Source organism: Polypterus senegalus, chromosome 14 (genome assembly GCF_016835505.1).
Source record: "Polypterus senegalus isolate Bchr_013 chromosome 14, ASM1683550v1, whole genome shotgun sequence".
Lineage (NCBI taxonomy): Eukaryota > Metazoa > Chordata > Cladistia > Polypteriformes > Polypteridae > Polypterus > Polypterus senegalus.
Genome location: NC_053167.1, coordinates 138,262,439 through 138,277,236, shown reverse-complemented (window position 1 = coordinate 138,277,236; position 14,798 = coordinate 138,262,439). Strand labels below are relative to the sequence as shown.

The 14,798-nt window shown below is 42.0% G+C and overlaps 2 protein-coding genes across 2 annotated transcripts; one reads left to right on the top strand and one right to left on the bottom strand.

Annotated features, from left to right (window-relative positions):
• The first annotated feature begins 7,328 nt into the window (after nt 1–7,328).
• Nucleotides 7,329–7,829, top strand: LOC120514876 (histone H3). Its single transcript, XM_039735503.1, has one exon. It carries the CDS (start codon nt 7,361–7,363, stop codon nt 7,769–7,771), a length of 411 nt encoding a protein of 136 aa, XP_039591437.1. The 5' UTR covers nt 7,329–7,360; the 3' UTR covers nt 7,772–7,829.
• A 354-nt stretch (nt 7,830–8,183) lies between these two features.
• On the bottom strand, nt 8,184–8,875 carry LOC120514836 (histone H1-like). Its single transcript, XM_039735431.1, has one exon. The coding sequence runs from the start codon at nt 8,829–8,831 to the stop codon at nt 8,235–8,237; it is 597 nt and encodes a 198-aa protein (XP_039591365.1). The 5' UTR covers nt 8,832–8,875; the 3' UTR covers nt 8,184–8,234.
• Between the last annotated feature and the right edge of the window lie 5,923 nt (nt 8,876–14,798).

Sequence of the window (14,798 nt, the reverse complement as noted above, 5' to 3'; positions counted from 1 at the left end):
ATTAAAACATACAAGCTTACAAATACGTTTAGTGAACAATTATACAATTTTGTTTATTGCGATGTATAATATAATCACTTTTTCTTCTTTTCATATACAGTAATTACTCGCTATATCGCGCTTCGACTTTCGCGGCTTCACTCTATCGCGGATTTTAAATGTAAGCATATCTAAATATATATCACAGATTTTTCGCTGGTTCGCGGATTTCTGCAGACAATGGGTCTTTTAATTTATGGTACTTGCTTCCTCAGTTTGTTTGCCCAGTTGATTTCATACAAGGGATGCTATTGGCGGATGGCTTAGAAGCTACCCAATCAGAGCACGTATTACATATTAACTAAAACTCCTCAATAATAGAAGATATTCTTCCCGCGCAGTTCTTGATTGTTTGCTTTTCTCGGTCTCTCTCACCCTCTCTGACATTCTCTGCGCCTGACGGAGGGGCTGTGAGCAGAGGTGCTGTTTGCACAGAGGATACGGACGCTCCTCTACAAAATGCCGCTTTATCGCGGTGCTTCGGCATACTTAAAAGCACATATTGATGTTTTGATTGTTTGCTTTTATCTCTCTCTCTCTCTCTGACATTCTCTGCTCCTGACGGCGCTCCTTTGAAGAGAAGATATGTTTGCATTCTTTTAATTGTGTGAAAGAACTGTCATCTCTGTCTTGTCATGGAGCACAGTTTAAACTTTTGACTAAAGGGTGTTATTTCATGTCTAGAGGGCTCTAATAATGTTAACAGTGCGGGAGAGTTTCTAAGGGCTTAAAATATATAAAGATAACCATACAAACATGTGGTTTCTACTTCGCAGATTTTCAACCCCCGCGATCGAGAAGGGATTACTGTACATCTTTGCCGTATGTGCATTTTTCCATGTGCGGATTTATCCACGTGCGTTTTTTCCCATGTGTGCATTTTTCCGTGTGCGGTTATTTCCCGTGCGCTTATATGACTCTGCTCTATTTTCTGTGCGGATATTTCCTGTGCGCTTCTTTCTGGTCACCGAATTTGAGATGCACTGCATTAACAGAGAGAAAGAGAGGCGGTTTGGGGGGTGTTGGTTGGGAGCATAAATAGCCTGGAAAGAACTGCAGGGACCTTTAAGGCCACATGAGGGCATCATAGCTTATGGGTGTCCGTATTTTATCCAGTGGGCCTGATTAGATAACCAGTAGTGGGACCAGGAACAGCCTCATTACAACATCTGTGAACTGACCGGAGATCAGCAATTTATTTAGAAAAGACCAGGCAGCGTAGCACCAGAAAAGAGGAAGGTGGAAGAATGAAGAAGGGTTTGGAAAGAAAGAAGGCAGAAGAAAATAGAGTATCTGATGTTTAATGATAATGTGGATTCATAAGTTAGCTGATAAAAAGAGTGGATTAAAGGATCTAGCCCAAGATCCACAGAGTGCAGTATGGATGGAACAACTGGAAGAACATGTCAGGAGGGTTGAGTAACTGAAGAATTAAGGTGAAGGTTAAAGGTAAGGTTTTTACGACAGTGGCAAGACCAGCAATGATGTATGGAGCTGAGATGTGGGCAATAAAAGGTGGCGCAGCAGGAGAAGAAGTTAGATGTGTCAGAAATGAGAAAGTTAAGGTGGATGTGTGACGTTACAGTAAAGGAACAAATAAGAAATGAGACAATCAGAGGTACAACAAAAGTGGGACAGACATCAGAGAAAGTACAAGGAAGGAGGCTGAAGTGGTATGGGCATGTGGTGAGGAAAGACGATGAATATGTGGGCAAAAGAGTGATGGGAATGGAAGTACAGGAGAAGAGAAAGCGAGGGAGGACAAAGCGGAGGTGGATGGATGAAATAAAAGAAGATATGAAGGAAAAGGGCTTGACCGAGGAGAAGAAGCAAGGCTGAGCGGAATGGACAAAGTTAGTCAAGTACATCAACCACACATAGAAGTGGGAAAAAAAGAACGGCGGTACAGTGCTGGCTTCTTCGGGAACAGAAGAGATGTTCATCTGTCTGATGTCTTATATTTTACATTGTAGCAGTGCTACTATTAGTTAAAACCGCATCTGTCGGCAGTCCCTGCAGGTGCTGTTGGGGTCAAAGGTGGTCAGAGTGGCTTAAAAGGAGGGCTGGTGTCCAAAGAAGTGGAAGGGTGTTTTTTTTTTTATTGTTGTATTCTGTGTTCCGTTTACCTGTCTTCTGTTGATCAATCATATTTAGTCGTTGTGTCCTGGATTGTTTCGTTGTTGGGGTCTGGATTGTCTTCTGTCTACCTGTGTGCTGAGGACTGATTGTGGGGTCATGGCCTTCCAAAGGAGTGCTCCTGAACCGTCCACCCGTCTTCACCATTTTCAGGGACTACCGGTGGGACTGTCTTTTCATTCCCTTTCAACGTACAGATCTCTGGACTTACTATTGTCATCTTTCATTACATCTGGTGTTGTTTTCCATGCACTTTGCTGTGGAGGTTTGTTTGTGTTCATGTGTTTAATGTACAGTTGTGCTTGAAAGTTTGTGAACCCTTTAGAATTTTCTATATTTCTGCATAAATACAACCTAAAACATCATCAGATTTTCACTCAAGTCCTAAAAGTAGATAAAGAGAAACCAGCTAAACAAATGAAACAAAAATATTATACTTGGTCATTTATTTATTAAGTAAAATGATCGAATATTACATATTTGTAAATGGCAAAAGTATGTGAACCTCACAGATGATCAGTTAGTTTGAAGGTGAAATTCGAGTCAATAGGATGCCAATCAGGTGTGAGTGGGCACCCTGTGTGATTTCAAGAACAGGATCTATCAAAGTCTGCTCTTCACAACACATGTTTGTGGAAGTGTATCATGGCACAAACAAAGGAGATTTCTGAGGACCTCACAAAAAGAGGTGTTGATGCTCATCAGTGCTAGGATTGCACGTGTACTCATTTTTACTGTTGCTAACCCTTTGGGATGAAATTCTTCAATAAGATTTGAACATAATAAGCCATCTTTTATTGGGAACTTAAAGTGAGGAAAACATAAAATTTATAAGAGCTGAGAGCGCAGGAACTGAGTCTGACAAAAGCATTCACACCAATGAGAGGTAAGAGGACCGTGACAGGGCATGGTCTGTTAACTGTAAGTGGTTGAGAGGAGGGCGGGACTTGATAAAATCACTTGGCAATGGTCTCGTCTCAAGATTTTCTTTTATAATAGAGAGATATTTTGATGACATCAGAGCATTTTGCCAAAGGAGAACTCTGTAAGTCATGCATATCAAGAGGTTTTTAAGAAACCAGGTTTCTACTTTAACTTGATTATTCACCTCATCCTTGTTTTGTGAGTTCATGTTAACACATCCAATGAAAATAAGTCTTCTTTTGAATGTCCAGAAGAGGGCAGCAGAAGATCATCAAAATAGAATTCTCATGCAAACGTTTCCTTTCCCCTTCCGGGTGAAATAGAAGGCAGTTGGTACGGCACTTCCTGTGACATTAATGAAACGTGGATCAATCAGGTGGACGCAACACATCTAAGTTCCACAGTACAAAAAATTCAGAATATAAAACTCTTCAGAGTTCAGAAAATCAGCACTCTGACATATTGAGGTGGGCCTTTAACTGCTTAGTCATTTACTAAAATTTACAAAAGATGTGGCCTATGTGCTGCTCCAGTTTAAGGGCTGGAAAATGAAAGACACTTCAGATGATTGTACATGATGCCCATAATAAAAATATTTCTCATTGCTAATCTTTCCATTCACTTTACAAACCTTTAATCCAGTTTGGGGTCATTGAGTGCCAGACAGTAGCCTGGCAGCACTGGTCAGAAGATGTGATCCCTGGACGGGTTATAAGTTCTTCCAGTTTGGAGTTTTTGATGAACCTAACACACATGACTTTTGAATGGAGAAATAAAATAAAAATATGTAGTGCACTCAGAGAAAAAGATGCAACTCCATTCAAGTAATTCCCTCCTGTCTTGGTTTCGAGCACACCCATAAGCCTGTAGCTGTAAGTCAGCAAACACTAACCACTGTGTCCTCCACAACAGGAAACAATCAGCTGCTCTATCCCTGGGGTGGCAGAGTGTACCGGGTGATCACCATGTTGGTGCGGGCTTGTTACCACAAACCAAAGACATGCGGTTTAGGTGAAGTGACATTGCTAAATTAGCCCAAATGAATGTGTGTGTTTGTCCTGTGATGGAATGGCACCCTGTCCAGGGGATGTTCCTGCTTATGTCCATTTTCTTTCTAGGTTAGTCTCCTGAAACTCGCTGCCCTGGATAAGTGGGCTTAGAGGATGGATGGATGGATAAATCCACAAACGCTATAATCTGTTTTCTCAAAACAATTCTCACTTGCACGTTGTCAGTCCTTTAAACAGATGCAGGAATACTCTAAACAATTTCAAATACAGGTTAGTTCACTGTTTCAGATTTAGCATGAAATAGGATATTTCAACTTGATTATGTTGTCTACAGTACAGCTATGTTTCTCTACCGCCGACAGGTCACAAGTTGCTGTTGTTTATAATGGAATTAGGTTGTATTGTAGGTTCAATATTCATGCTCGATAAACCCCCCCTGCTCTGACGATGGTGCACAATTCACCAAGGCAGAACTTGATGGGTAGCGACACCAACAGGGCTGAGTAACACTGGTGTAAGGTATTCTCCTCTTTTACACGCATGAAAGAAGCTCCTGTCAGCAAACAGATCGTCAGTATTGCAATGAGCGATTCTAAACGGCAGTGCACATGGCTGCGGCGTGTTTGGCAGATTGAGCAAACCTCCTTCACGTCCCACATATCCTTCTTAATAAATATTTAAAAAACAAACGTGATATCTGTCTCTTTGATGAAGGAAATAAATAACAAAACTCGCCAACTCTGAAATGAGTTGACTGAGTTGCACCCAAATGCTATGCTGTGTGTACATTTTCTTCTTCTTCTTTCGGCTACTCCCATTAGGGGTCGCCACAGAGGATCATCTTCTTCCATATCTTTTTGTCCTCCTCATCTTGCTCTGTCACACCCATCATCTACATGTCCTCTCTCACCCCATCCATAACCCTTCTCTTAGGCCTTCCTCTTTTAGTCTTGCCTGGCAGATCTATCCTTAACCTCCTTCTCCCAACATACCCAGCATCTCTCCTTAACACATGTCTAAACCAATGCAATCTCGCCTCCAAACAATCCAAACTTAGCTGACCCTCTAATGTCCTCATTTCTAATCCTGTCCCTCCTCATCACACCCAATGCAAATCTTAGCATCTTTAACTCTGCCACCTCCAGCTCTGTCTCCTGTGCCACCGTCTCCAACCTATATAACACAGTACATTTCCTAAGTTCTTAAAAATAAGAAAGTCCTTATTTTGCTACAATTAAATATGCAGACAAGCACACTTCAAAACACGATGTTATCTGTCAATTGAATATCATTAAAGGGATTTGTTTCATTTTTCATGAGGATGACTGTTTTATACACCAATTTACAAATCTTACAGCTGCCCACTTGGAGTTGTTTGTTGAAACTGAGCTGATATTACAAAGTACATCATGAAGAAATCACACAATCGCTGGTCCCTTTCAGGTTTAAACAACCAGGTTTAGAAAATGTGACGGATGGATTAGAGTTGCCAGATGTCCCTTATATACGGGACATGTCCCATATTTGATCTTTTTGTCCCCTGTCCTGTACTGACCTTTCAGGGACACCCAAATGTCTCGTATTTAGTTCGTTTTCAAATTTCTTAATAAAAATATCTTTTTACAACCTTCTTACATTACTTAGTTGTAACTTTATAAGTAATTATACTTTCTTTTCTCAGATTCTCTTGATGAAAATAACCCAAATGTAACAGGCAAACGAGTGTTTGCTGCCTGTTGGCACCTTGTTCAGTTGTTATGGTTGGCGGAGGACGGCGACACTCTGACCGTTGTGTTCTCCAAACGCGCTGCTGTGCAGTTCTGGATCAGCATAGCAACATACAGTGACGGTCAACAAAGCGTGTTGTTACTACTCGCCATGGCTCACTTTTTTCTAACTGCCTGTATTAAATAATAATAATATTTCTCTGTTGTCTATATTAAATACATATTTTGAAATTATTTCACTTTTACAGATTTTTTTTTAGCTTGTATTAAATAATTTCCAAAAGATTTTACTTTTGTTTTCCTCATAACCCATTAAAATCCTTGCTTTATGTTTTTAACTTATGTCTCTACTTTTACATAATATATTAATCTGTGTGTGTAGGGGGCGTGTATAAATTTATATATAGTAATAGACAGAGAGAGATTTTAAGAGTGTCCCGTATTTCTAATTTTCTAATCTGGCAACCCTAGGATGGATGGATGGACAGACATCAGAATGTGACTGATGTGTCATTGAAATGCAGTGAAATTAGATTTTCGATTAACTTCATCGTCCTACAGCCTGGAGTCACTAAAATGCCAAAATCAAAAAAGTTCATGTAGGACATAAAGATGGTTGAAACTTTCTGTAACTTCTGTAGGCAATTTCAATCCCAAGTTCATGTTTTATAAAGCCCATTATATGCACGCTCCCGAGTGTGACCAGGTTCTGTACCTGAGGCCCCAGGTGTTTTTCCTGACTTGTGCCTGATGACTGCTGGGATAGGCTCCAGCCTATGGCTAAACCCTGCCCTTATTAAGAGGGTTTGAAAAATGGATGGATGTTCTTCCCCTTATTGAAAGTGATGTTGAAAATAGTTTCTAGTACTCGTAATGTGAAAGGATTAAGAAGAAAAAGTTTCAAACACATTCTTTTTTTTTTTTTTAATACAACATTGATTTAAGCTTCAGATAGTCCTTTGCTTAATCATACATTTTATTCATATAGCGCCTTTTCCATGCTCCAGCATTATAGGAGAACACTGTGTACTTTGCGTATTTCTGAATCTTTTCCACATTCCTTTCCAAAGATCTTTCCTAAATTCATATTCAGAAATTATTACTAATCTAACAACTGTACTCAATTGTGTTCACTTTCTCTCTCGACTGCGCTCTTTGAATGCGTTATATCCGTAACAAAATGTATGGGAAGACATTCCAACTAAGGCTGACTGGCAAGGAAACATCACAGTGATAAAGGCGAGTAAAAGGCGTTTACTACGCTGGCTTTCTAAGGAGAGCTGACAGCAGAAGCCGTTAAAAGATGAAGAGACGGATATAAAAGCACCGTTCAAATTGCGCGCCGAGCTTTTAAAAAGGACCATCGAAAGGAGACTTCTGGGCAGAGCCTAAAAGAGAACCCGGCCCCCATACGTTTCACCCAATCAGAAGACGAGAGGGTCTAAATATAAAGCGCTTTGTGCAAGTGTTTCTCTATTCGTTTTCTGTTCCTATAGAGTGTGTAATTGTGTTGAAGTTGTCGAAATGGCAAGAACGAAGCAGACAGCCCGTAAATCTACTGGAGGTAAAGCTCCCCGAAAACAGCTCGCCACTAAAGCAGCTCGTAAGAGCGCTCCTGCAACCGGTGGCGTGAAGAAGCCTCACCGTTACAGGCCCGGCACTGTAGCTCTGAGAGAGATTCGTCGCTACCAGAAGTCCACTGAGTTGCTCATCCGCAAGCTGCCCTTCCAGAGATTGGTAAGAGAAATCGCTCAGGATTTCAAGACTGATCTCCGTTTCCAGAGCTCCGCCGTCATGGCTCTACAGGAGGCCAGTGAGGCGTACTTGGTCGGTCTGTTCGAAGACACCAACTTGTGTGCCATCCACGCCAAGAGGGTGACCATAATGCCGAAGGACATCCAGCTGGCTCGCCGCATTCGTGGAGAACGCGCTTAAGTATGAACATCTACTTACAGAAGTCCATAAACAACAAAGGCTCTTTTAAGAGCCACCACAAGTTCTTTACTAAGAGACAAAGTCCTCTTAATGTGCCCTACGGTAAACTTGCCATTGTCACATTGCACAAGATTAGAAGATGCGTGTATAAATACTCCCAAGTAAGAGATACGCCCTGCTTTTAGTGTAGAGGGGAACCACTCCATCCACCCTCCTTGCCTTAATGCGCATTCCCGGCATTTTACGTAAACTATGCAACTATTTGAAACACTGGAACCACCTGCCGTCTCGACGCTAGTGCAAATGAATAACCAAACCTTAAAGAAAGCCACAGCCATTTCACAGGTACGGCAAAAATGCCATCAGGCCTTAAAACGCATTAAAAATAGGACTGCTCTTCTCGAAAGTGTGGGGGGCTCTTAAAAGAGCCGTTTGTGTAAAACTATCGGGCCATGCAAACGGATCACTTCTTTTTGGGTGCTGCCTTCTTTACAGTCTTCGCTTTGGCCACCTTAGGCTTTGCTGCTTTGACCTTCTTCGGGCTCTTAACAGCCTTTTTGGGGTTTGCAGCCGGCTTCGCTTTCTTAGGGCTCTTGGTGGCTTTCTTTGCTGCTGCAGGCTTCTTAGCAGTTTTCTTGGCTGCCGCGGGTTTCTTCGCTGCCGGTTTCTTCACTTTCTTGGCGGCAGCGGGCTTTTTCGCCGCTGGCTTCTTTTTCGGTGTCGCCTTTTTCTTGGTGGACTTCACCTTGGGTTCCGACTGTTTCTTATTGATTTTAAAGGATCCGGAAGCCCCGGTGCCGCTTGTCTGCACGAGAGAGCCTTTACTCACAAGGCTTTTAACGGACAGTTTCACGCGAGCGTTATTTTTCTCCACATCGTAGCCACCGGCGACAAGAGCCTTCTTGAGTCCAGCCAACGAGAGACCGTGACGCTCTTTTGAAGCCGACACAGCCTTGACAATCAAATCAGAGACGCCAGGGCCGGTCTTTTTAGGCTTCGAGCTCGCTTTCTTCTTTGGCGCTTTAGCCGGAGCGGGTGCTGCTGGCGCGGTTTCTGCCATTTCAAACAAACACACTAGGATTTCTCTGTAAAAGTCTCCAGTGAGACGCGTCTCAGCCGCTCATATTAGACTGGTGAGAACCGTGCAGACTCAAGCAGCGCGCTGCACGTAACAAGAGACCTGACGAGTGTGCTTTCTGTTTTCACAAAATCCCCCTAATTTAGGAGGAAAAAATCGGAAAGATCAACCCTGAGACCACGAGATGTCGAGGGAAACATGTTGCTACCAGATCTGGTGCTATCATTTAAAAAGAAGGTACCGCTAAACGGTCAGAAGGAGAAAAAGGCACCGCGTTAAGGACGAGCTGTCACTCTTTACAAGACAAACAATGATTTCCTTTCGAATACTCGGTGACTGCATGTTCTTTCAAACTGGAAGCGCGCTGGATTGAAAATAAAGAGATCTAATGTTGATGTCGAGAAGTGTTTATGTAATTTATCCAGAAATCCACTTAAAATCCGAGGTCTCTACAAGATCAAATTAACACACCGACAAGAGTAGTTTACCTAATTTTTGTCAGGCTTATTTCAGACACTTGTAAAGAAAAATAACTTCCTTTCAAAATTCCTGGGCTTAAAACTGTATTACACTTCTGATAATAAAATAGCCTATAGAAAATTCTATCTTTAGACGGATCCAGTCAGCTACAGATAACCATAATTTAGCTTTGATTACTGAAAATGACAATTGCATTTTTAAAATGAAAGACATCTCCAAATTTTAGATGACTAAATTCATTTCAATCCCTGCTTCCATGTTCAGCTTTTCCATTACATAGATAGATAGATAGATAGATTGGTCCATCTGTTTTAACTTAAGATAAGAAAATGTAAAGATAGAATTGAAGACAGTTACACAATCCAGTTACCCTGGAGATCAACTATAATCTAAACTTCAGATCTTGACCCCCTTTAGTGCAACTTGACGGTTATGGAGAAACTAAAGACAGAGGCTGTGTCCTGGAGCTTCAAGCATAACGTGAGAATCGAATCTTCACCAGAAGATACTCAGTTGTAAGCCACGCTCAGATTGACATGCTGGGCCCACCTGAAAACTAGGACCAAAAAATTAATAAGACATGAAGGACTTGTGTCACCTCTGTACTGACTGTGTTTGGAGCAACATTTGAACCATGTACCGTAGAAGTATATATCACTGTACTGCTCCACACTCTTGCAGTTCGGCATGGGATTATTGCATGAATAGGAATAAAGTAGCAAGTGTTGTTTTGCAATACTGAACATTGTATTGCTCCTTTTGGAATACAGTTAAAGGGAAAAAAGAAACTATTGTACCTGTTCCCAAAAAACTCATGATAACCTATTTTAATGACTATTGATCAGTTGCTCTCACCCCTGTCATTGCAATGTGCTTTAAACGACTGGTAATCACCCACATCAAAGCCTCCATCCCAGCTGATCCAAGAACTCTATGCACTAGGATTTGCTCCGTTCATATGCATCTGGTTACTGGATTTCCTCACCAACTGTCCCCATTCTGTCAGGATGGGCAAACACACATCCTCCACCCTTACCCTGAGCAAATGTGTGCCACAAGGATGTGTAGTAAGTCCCCTTCTCTATGCACTCATAACCCATGACTGTCAATCCATCCACCAATCAAACATTATTGTTAAATTTGCTAATGATACGACTGTCATTGGGCTTGTAACAGACAACAGTGAAACTGCATATAGGGAAGAGGTTCAGAATCTGGCAGAATGCTGCAACACCAACCACCTGGTCTTAAATACCAAAAAGACCAAAGAAGTGATTCTGGACTGTAGGACCACTAAAAAGACCAATCACAGTCCGATAACAATCAATCGGGTTGGCCTCCTGGACTGTTTGTCACTTTATTAGGTTGGCTGGAAGGGTGCTTGTAAATAGTCCTCAGGCCTTTGGTGACGTTTCAGTCTGGGAGGACCCCGCCCGGTAAGTATTCCAGCTGCCTGTTGCCGGCGTGAGGTTGCCATAACAACCGAGAGGGGCAAGGATGTTTCGGGGAAAATTTTCCTATTTAAGGGGAATGGCGGATCAAGGAGGAGGAAAAAAAGGAATCAAGAAGGAAGGAAAAGGCTGAAGGCAAGGAGTGACTATCCACGCTTAAAGGATCATTCTGGATCTTTCTTCACCCAGGGACGTCTCATATTTGTGGGTGGCCACCCCGAAGAAATAATCCGGTGACGAATCCCCGAGAAGAGGCCAGGATGGTGTTCTCCGGGTACTCCCGTCTGGTGAGTCAGATTCGGAATTTGCATTTCCTTCGTGATAGTCCGAGGAGAAGCCGTTTCCACCGAAGGAACTGAACTGCAGGATTTATTTTCCTTATAGGTGGATTAAGTACATTTTTCTTTTTTGACGTTTCGGAGAACATTATTTTTTATTATTATCATTATTATTATTTTCTTTTGTTTATTGTCTACGTCGAACCGGGGATTCGGATTTGGGCGCTGGGGAGGGTGTCTGGGAAAGGGATTCACTATGAGCACTCAGGCAACGGGCACGTAAATGTAAATAGTAAATGTTAATATATTTTCATTCCCACTTTCCTTTGCGTGAGATTTTTTTTTCCAGTTATATAAGGACGTGCATAGGGGACAAGAGGGGCCGAGGACCGAATATGGTAATGCTGCTTTAACCTTCTTTTATCATCCACTTCCCTTTGGGTTGTGAAGTGTAGGAACCGCGTGCGTTTTTCTTGCGGTTGCTACACTTATCTCTTCCCCGTGGACACCTTGGACTATACATGTAATACCAGTTTATGTTTCTTCAGGCAAAGAGAATTGTTTTTGAATTGACATCAATAAAACCAAGGAAAAGTTTACTGACGTTGATTGCATCAAAGAGGCTGAACGACCAGAGCACTATTTAGGAAGTGTATGAGGGGGTGCTACAAAAACTTGGGGTTTCAGATAAATGACATGGTGGACTGGTCTCGTAATACAGAGGAACCGTATATGCAACGACAGAGCAGATGTTTTTCCTTAGGGGACTGTTTTTCTTTAATGTGGGTGGTGACATCCTTTACATATTCTGTAACTGTGACAGTACAGAGATGGAAGTTATAGCCCTAGTTGTTCTTGTTCCCACAAGCAAAGTTTTCATTTTCTCTCAGTTTCTTCATGGGTGCTCTGGTTTCCTCTCACAGTGCAAAGGCGTGCCGTTTCCGTTAATTCGAGAGGTTTAATTGGTTCTACTGAGTGGGAGAATGTCTGTGTTTTACCCTGCAATGGACTGGAACCCAGTCCAAGACTTGTTCGTGCCTTGTCACCCACGGCTGCTGGGATAAGCACAAGTTGCCCTGCTTCCCTGATTTGAATAAGAAGGTTAGGAAAATGGATGGATGGACAGTTGGAAAGATAACTGTGATCATCAAAAGTTAGTGGGCAAAGGGATAATTGATTACTACTTTTTTCAATGAGATACAGTAGCAAGGTACAGTGGAACCTCGGCTCACGACTGTAATTCGTTCCAAAACTCTGGTCGTAACCTGATTAGGTCGTGACCTGAAGTAATTTCCCCAATAGGATTGTATGTAAATACAATTAATCCATTCCAGACCGTATGAAATGTATGTAAATATATATTTTTTTAAGATTTTTAAGCACAAATATAGTGAAATATACCATAGAATGCACAGCGTAATAGTAAACTAAATGTAAAAACATTGAATAACACTGAGAGAAATTTGAACAGAAAAAACTAACATTGGGTGGCACGGTGGCGCAGTGGTAGCGCTGCTGCCTCGCAGTTAGGAGACCCGGGTTCACTTCTTTGGTCCTCCCTGCGTGGAGTTTGCATGTTCTCCCCGCGTCTGTGTGGGTTTCCTCCGGGCGCTCCGGTTTCCTCCCACAGTCCAAAGACGTGCAGGTTAGGTGGGTTGGCGATTCTAAATTGGCCTTGGTGTTTGGGTGGGTTGGCACCCTGCCCAGGATTGGTTCCTGCCTTGTGCCCTGTGTTGGCTGGGATTGGCTCCAGCAGACCCCCTTGACCCTGTGTTCGGATTCAGCGGGTTAGAAAATGGATGGAAAACTAACATTGCAAGAGTCGAGTTCTGGCATGAAGGAAGTGAGGAGGAACTGGGTGGTTCCAGTTTTGAGGGAGAGTTCGGCTCCGTGAGGAAGGAATGTTCTCCTTCAGGTGTTTTCTCTGTTGTGATTTTTTGGGTTTCTGGTGTTTTTAGATGTTTAGCTGGTAGATCAGACTTTGCCAAATAGCGGCCTAATGTGACTTGCCTTTTCCTACGCATTAAAATTTTTCGGAAATGCGAGACAACATTGTCGTTCATCATGTTTATCACTCTGTAACCGTTTTGTCAGGGTGGTTCTTCTCCAAAAAATCCTGGCACTCATTCCATTTTTCCATGATGGCTTTTATCGCATCACTTTTTATAACGGCCCTTTCCTCTTCTTCGCCAGAGGACTGCTCCTCGGTGAACAACCTAAGCTGCTCCTGTTGGAGTTCAATGAGTTCCTCCATCGTCAGCTCCTCTTTGTGATCCAGGACCAGCTCCCCGATGTCCACTTCAAGACCCATGCTCTTGCCCATGGAAAGCATGCACGTCTGACTGAGAACAATGCACAGGGAGAAGCTGAACACATGCTTAAATACAGTAATCGGCGCATACGAACTGGAAGGGAAACGAAATAGAGCACAAAGAGTTCTCAGCAAAAGCACGCACGCACGTGCAAGCAAGCACGTCTGACCGCGAACAATGCAAAACGTGTGGAAATCATCGGTGCGTACAAACCGAAAGGGAAACTGGCTTGTTCGTATACCAAGTGTGTGGTCGTGAACAGAGGCAAAAGTTTGGTGAACTTTTTGGTTGCAACGAGATTTGTACGTGTTCAGAGACGTTCGTGAACCGAGGTTCCACAGTACATGCAAAAGGCGTACAATACATTAACACACTTTCCACGCTTACATACTGAAATGAGCAGACACGCAGTGATGCAACAGCGCCATAAATACACGCCCCTTGCACATGCGCAGACTGTACACCAATGAAGGTTAGTTGCATGCTCCTACATTTTAACAATGGAAAAGAATGCAGCAATATTTGTGAGAAGAATCAGGAATCAGCAGTATAGTGGCAAAATGATCAACCCATTTAATCAGTTAAAAAGCACACATGCTAATCAACAGAAAGACGTTTGTAAATCATTAAAGCGATGCAACTCTGAAGTCTGGCGATTTGGCTGCAATCAGTGCCAGATAAGGGAGGTTGCAGGATTCTTTTCAAAGATGCACGACACGTTATTCAGGTAACTCTGCCGCTAGCAGGATTATGTAGAAGTGGATTTACTGAAGGCTTTTCAGTTGAATAAAATATTTTACCGTTTATCACTTATTAATACTTTTGAAACGTGATTTCCGTTGTTAGCATAATAATTGTTTTTCTAATTAATACGAAGGGTACAGTGCAACGAACATACATAAATAAAAATGTTAAATAGTCTTAATACTATGCAAAATACTTACTAGCTATGCCTAATTTGAAAATAAAAACTTTCACTTAGTCGTTTTTCTTTCTGAAAAATAAGTGTCCAAATAAACAACCAAATCTTTATGAAAACTTAAATGTTAATATCTTAATTATTGTATTTTCCTTCTTTGCTACCCGGGTTCTTTCTGCGTGGAGTTTGCAGGTTAGCCATAGTGTGTGTTTGCCCGGTAATGAATGGGCATCCTGTCCAGAGTTTGCTCCTGCCTTGTACCCTAAGGCAGCTCAGATTAGAAAATGACACGCCATGTTCATTAGGATATATTTTTTGTAATAAATTTATGGTGACCTTAATACTGTGTTGTGATTTTATTTAATTTAAATACAGAGCAGCCCATTAATGTCAGTCATTCTAAACACCATCATACTTTTTAAAAAAAAGTATCGGGATTGGTATTGAAAATATGACATCAAATAATAAAATAAATGTGAGGCGTGTCTCTCTAGAAAACGCAATGTTGA